At 40.1% G+C, this 5642-nt stretch overlaps 2 protein-coding genes across 3 annotated transcripts in view; one reads left to right on the forward strand and one right to left on the reverse strand.

The window, feature by feature from the left end:
- Positions 1 to 2599, reverse strand: part of wbp11 (WW domain binding protein 11) — a 7275-nt gene extending 4676 nt beyond the window's left edge. The window contains exons 1-5 of the mRNA XM_032538297.1: positions 2392 to 2599; positions 1508 to 1594; positions 809 to 840; positions 603 to 696; positions 94 to 290 (exon numbers count right to left, since the gene is read on the reverse strand). Coding sequence (XP_032394188.1) covers positions 94 to 290; positions 603 to 696; positions 809 to 840; positions 1508 to 1571 — 387 coding nt within the window. The 5' untranslated portion in view covers positions 1572 to 1594; positions 2392 to 2599. The remainder of the gene's footprint in view (positions 1 to 93; positions 291 to 602; positions 697 to 808; positions 841 to 1507; positions 1595 to 2391) is intronic.
- LOC116703528 (THAP domain-containing protein 5) lies at positions 2568 to 5642 on the forward strand. Of its 2 annotated transcripts, XM_032538316.1 has the most exons (4): positions 2568 to 2953; positions 3476 to 3608; positions 3748 to 4385; positions 4419 to 5642. In XM_032538316.1, the coding sequence occupies exons 1-4, from the start codon at positions 2889 to 2891 to the stop codon at positions 4921 to 4923; spliced, it is 1341 nt and encodes a 446-aa protein (XP_032394207.1). In that variant the 5' UTR covers positions 2568 to 2888; the 3' UTR covers positions 4924 to 5642. The 2 variants fall into 2 exon arrangements, with proteins under 2 accessions (XP_032394207.1, XP_032394206.1); XM_032538315.1 differs by having other exon boundaries at positions 2569 to 2953; positions 3748 to 5642.

Consider the following 5642-nt stretch of genomic DNA (forward strand, 5'->3'; position numbering starts at 1 on the left):
CTTTACAATAACCAGCAGGTATCCAAAGTGCTTAAGAAATGAGTAAAAGAAAAGCATACCTATGAATCCAAACAAAGACACACATAAACACACCTTGACTGAATCAAAATATAGAGCCAGCTGTCCTCGTTTGGTCTCATAGTCCAATTCCAGTTTGCGTAGCTCCTTGTATGTGTCGGGATTCTCTCTCTCGTACAGACGGACAATGCGCTCGAATGTCTCGCGTAGCTTCTTTCTCTTGTCCCTTAACACTTTCTCGTTCAGCAAGGGCTGCTGAACTGGGTTAAACTCTGTTGAAGATGTTACAGAAATGCTTATTTATTTATGTTAAGCAAAAGCTATAAAATAAGATTGAGTGTTGAAATTAGAGCTGCACGAAATAAGGCAAACATGTGATTACATTGTTATTACTTGCTAAAAATAAACAGATATTAAAGTGTACTCAAAGATGATATAATGTGCAACCTCAGTTTGAATAGTTAATACCTACATCTTAGTAACTTTAATTTTACAGTAAAATAACTAGGGATGTTTAACATGTGTACGGTAATTTTAAGAGCACAAAAGCAATTTCAACAGCAACATTCAACTTCAGCTCTCACCCATCTCATCCAGCTTCTCCATGTCCTTGATGATCTGCCTGGGATCCTTCATCTTGAGCACCGCTGCTCTCACCATCATTCTCTGCTTCTTGTTCTATCAGGAGTGTTAACAAACCAATCAACATGTTAGCAACACAATACCATTTCTGTTGTACTTAAGATGAAAGAGTACTTCAAAAGTGATTGTGTTCCATGACCACAAGTACCTTTTTCAACTCTCTTTTCCTGGCCTCCTTTCCTGTGAGGAAGGTAGAAAACAAGTACACACTAGTTATCATTCTGACATCTGACAGCAAAAGACTATTCTTCAGGTACTATCAAGTACGAAGGTGTCAGGCCCAAAAAATGTTCATCCGCCCAAAAAATGACTGCTGCACGTGGAAGAGTGCGCAGCCTATTAATGCTGCATCGCCCAGTGTATAAATGTCCGCAGCAGCTCACTTGGAAAACTCTGTTGCTGGATGTATTAGCCCTTTAAAAAGGTACTTCACAGAAAAAAAAGTTCTGGGTGGGCTATATTCTGTCAGATATAATAAAGATGAATTATACCAAGTCATTTTGAGGCAGAAAGAACCTTTCAAACACAATGTAGGATCTGTAAGCACTTTTAGGCAAAAGTGCATTTTATAGGTTGTATTACCCATTTAAAAAAAGGCATTTCAGCAAGTAAAAAGTGCCGGGTGGGCTAAAATTAATCAGATATAAGCCTCGTGAATGAAATCAAGTAATGTTAAGGTATAAACATTTGCATGCAGAAGCTGCAATAAATTTTGGGCAAGTGGAAAAAAGGATTGGATTGGTTATAATCTAGGGCACAGGGCGCTCCAGCATTTTGACAGACAAACACTTTTTGGCACAACACCCGTCCTAGAGGAGCCAGCTCTTGATGATCGGTCGGTACTTACTGGCCTGGTCCGTGGGGTTCATGAACTTCCCACTCTTGGTGGAGGAGGTTGAACGTCGCCCCATTGTGCCGGTGCGTCTCCTTCACCCTGCCAAGTATAACAATCCCAACAATGATGACAGGTGAAATGACATTAACCATCTGGGTCTGCTGAAAGAAGTTTTCTCCAGATCACATGTAAATCCCACCCTCCAGCCCTCAACGGTGACACAAATGAAAAAGTGAGATGAGAAACACTGCAACGTGACTTTGATTCACAATCTGGGTATGCCAGGCCTGATTTAAAGTAATAATACATTTAGGTTTAGGTATTAAGGACAAAACAGGTGATAATGTATTTAGATATTGATTGCACTTTTTGTTTGATAATTTGATACTGAACCAATATTTAATACACAAATGCAAATTCTTTCCCAAAATAATTACCTCTTTTAGATTCTTTAAAATGTAGTTGATCAGAAAATGCTTTTCATCATTAGGACTTTGTCAGGCCTTTTGTTTAACTCTTGATTTCAATTATTATTTTAGTTATTTATTCTTTTTATGTTATGGTTTTTTATGTTGCACTGTAATTCTGCTCAGTTTTAAATCTGCATCTCTGTGAGAAATGTTTTATGCTGATGAGATTTGAATTTTGAACAAAATAACAATAAAAACACTGCAAAGTATTCAAACGCAATGTTTTAAAGTGACTAGCCATCTTTATAAAGCCAGTAAAATTCCTTTTGATGGATATCTAAATCTTAGCGTATTATGCAGCATTTGGCAGGCAACGTTTAGCTACGTTAGCTAGCGTAACTGTTAGCTAGCTAACTGTTAGCTTGGACTTGTAGCTAGGGCCGCGTTAGCTTGGAGAGCAGCAAAGAAGACAAAACTTGATTTTACCTTTTATCCAAGTAAAACCCGAAGAGCGTAACGCTCTACGAACGCACCTCTGCGTAACAAAAAAATTAAGTAAGATGTATTGTGAACGCTCCGGGAGAGAAATAAAAAGGCTTCATACACGAAAGGGGTTCGTTAGCCGGTCGCCATGTTTACTACCGCGTGCACGAGCAGACGCGAGACCGAGGCTAATTTGACGTCATCAAAACGCGTTCTAGCAAAGCTGCTTGTTTAAAGAGAATAAAAGCGGTGTTTTAAGTCTGGATTTTCCCGTGAAGCGTTAATAGTAGATTTTATATGTTGAATGTTTTTAAGTGTATTGAAAACTATACAGTCTACGGCAACCAGAAATAGGCCTATCCACGGCACTGTGTACATTTAAATATCCGTGAACTTTTTTTATTCCATGTTTTCGTCGCCTCCGTTCCATAGGCATTACGTCCATTGACGCGTGTTTTCAGTTGATAAAAGTTAATTTAAAGATTTCAAGTCGCCTCAGAATGGCCTGTTCAGCGTTCCGTTGTCATAATACACAAAGGAAGGACTCGACTGTTATGTTTTTTAGGTCAGTACTGTTTTAAAACTATTTTAAATTACGATTTGGCCCACCTTTTCTCATTTGATGTTATCCCTGCTGAGTCAACACTCTATGGTCAACACCATAGGGTGTTAATATGAATAATGATTCATATTAACACCCTATGGTCCACACACACCTTTGTCGGCATGGTTTGCTTAGTTGGAGTGATGGTTGCAAATTACTCTTTATCTCCTCTTGTTGCCTGCTAATTTTTGCATAGTTTTACAATTTGTCTGTGCATATATACTGTATGTATTAATAAAAGTTTTTTTTTATGAGTCATTAACTTGCAAGGGACTCTAGAAGAAAAGTAGCATGTAAGGGCTATATGTGTGACATTTACATGATGGACCCAAGGGGTCATGGTTGCTAGTGGGCATTGTCCCTTCTTAAATTATAAACATAAACCATTCTTATTTCCATTGCAGATGTTTATATAGACAGGATTCTGAAATGGAGAGTGTGAATGCTCAACAGTATACACACTTTCCCTTTTTTGTCCAACAGATTTCCTTTATGTGATCCAGACCGGTTGAAACAATGGCTGAAGAACATGGGGAGAAAGAAATGGACCCCCTCTGCATTGTCACATCTGTGCAGTACGCACTTTGAGGATGACCAGTTCTTGTCAGACAGAAATGTACACAGACACACGTTATGCACCTATAACACAGTCCATTTTCTAAATGGACTGTACTTCATGGTGACGTTTGCTCAAATACAAAACCTAGCATGGGGTAACTTTCATCTGAATGTGTGTTTTCTGTATTTACCTTCAGGTTAACAAGAGGCTGAAGACCACCGCTGTGCCTACTATTTTCATCCATCCACCACATTTCGCCACACAGACCAGGGCCAGACAGACCAGGGCCACAGAGACCAGGGCCACACAGACCAGCTCCCCAAAGAGCAGGTCCACACAGACCATGGACACACAGACCAGGGCCACAGAGACCAGGGCCACACAGACCAGGTCCCCAAAGAGCAGGTCCACACAGACCATGGACACACAGACTGAGTGGGTAAATGTCAAAATGGATGTTGGCGAAAGTATGGTTTCAAGTTTTGTCCCTTCATCTTCTTCACCCAGTTACATTGCTGAGCCTGGTCCGGGTACACGTTTGTGTTCTGTGTTGGATAGTGAGCCCGTTACCAACATTGACATAAAAGACAGGTGTAGCATTCCTTCTCCTGATTATAGCGACAGGGGAGTTGGACTTGGGGTGGACAGGGGACTCAGTACCCAGGGCTCTTATGTGAGGAGGGACCCAAAAGATGCTAGAATGAAGAGCTGCGGATACAGAGAGGGGTCCATAGAGAATGCCTTTCTAGAGGGCCCAGAATTTCATGCTACGCCCCTGTATAACAACGTCAGTGTGAAGCAGGAGCCTGCTGAGGAGACCGATGTCGTTGTGAAGCAGGAGCCTGCTGAGGAGACGGATGTTATGACGCAAGAGCCTGCTGAGGAGACCGATGTCGTTGACACCGTCCTTCCCGATTACATTGTTAAGGTTGTTATCAAAGCTGATGTTAATGAGGCTGCCGCTGAGGACAATCCTGACGTTGATGAGTTTGCTGCTGATGACATAACTGAGTATCCCACAAGCGGAGATTCAAAAACAGTTATTCTTGATCATGGCTACTTCTCCAAAAAACAAAAGGAAATCCGCAAGTTCTCTGATCACATGTACGTGATTTCGGAGTCTCCCATAATACTCAAACGTAGAGTGAATGAACTGTGTGATAAGCTTGTTGAAGCTCGTAAAAAGTTCAAGTTGAAGTGTCAGGAGACGAGAAGAAGGAAGTCCAAACTGGTGTCCTTAAAGATTCTGACAAAAGGTCTTCAGAAGAAGTTGAATTCATTGCAGAAAAAGTTGAAGGTGTTGCAGAAACCTAACGGAGGTACGGTGCAAAATGTCCAGGAGCCATTTTTCATCTGGGTCCCTTGTGTGTGAGAGTTTATATGTAGCAGGCTCTCTGTGGCATGATGGCCAGTAACTTTTTCTGGAAAAGAGATAATTATACCAATAGATGTTTTTGATGCCCATCATCAACAATGGTATGAACAGGAAGGGCAAAAAAAAATAGCAGAAAAAAACAAACCAAAAAACATTAATTCCTATGGGCCTTTTTTAATTAATTAAAAAGATTTAGTGTGTCTGTCCTCTCAGTCAGAAAATAAACACACACACACACACACACACACACACACACACACACACAAAAGTGACCGTGACACTGAAAGCATGCAGGTGGATATGGAGATTATTTTATGAATATCAGAGCATTTCTTTGTTTTAAGTGGACTCCTCCCCAATTTAATTCAAGGGAATTCGGGCGGTTTATTTTGAGTTGTTGATTCTCAATTTTGTCTCAAGCAAAGGCAGCCATTTACCTCAGTAGGAGAAATAAAATGTGACTATGAAAGATCATTTGATGATTTGAATGTTAAAGAATAGACTGAAAACTGATCACAGCTTTTACAGTTTGACAAAACTGTAAGATGTTGCATCATATGGTGCATCAAAATGTGTTATGCTCTGTGGTGAAAGACGAGTTAGTCTTTGGACTCATTTTGTGTTGAACAATATGGCTGCAAATTTAATTTGATTTTGTTTATTTGAGTTGTCTTTGAAAATATTGTCATGTGCAAATAAAGTGGTTTTGAAAATTG

This window comes from Etheostoma spectabile, chromosome 15, assembly GCF_008692095.1.
Source record: "Etheostoma spectabile isolate EspeVRDwgs_2016 chromosome 15, UIUC_Espe_1.0, whole genome shotgun sequence".
Lineage (NCBI taxonomy): Eukaryota > Metazoa > Chordata > Actinopteri > Perciformes > Percidae > Etheostoma > Etheostoma spectabile.

Excerpts from the sequence above, each read along its gene's own strand:
- LOC116703528 (XM_032538315.1), top strand. The coding sequence starts at position 2,889 with ATGGCCTGTTCAGCGTTCCGTTGTCATAATACACAAAGGAAGGACTCG. Across the intron at positions 2,954-3,475 it reads TCGACTGTTATGTTTTTTAG|ATTTCCTTTATGTGATCCAG; the intron begins GTCAGTACTGTT and ends TTTGTCCAACAG. Across the intron at positions 3,609-3,747 it reads AGTTCTTGTCAGACAGAAAT|GTTAACAAGAGGCTGAAGAC; the intron begins GTACACAGACAC and ends ATTTACCTTCAG.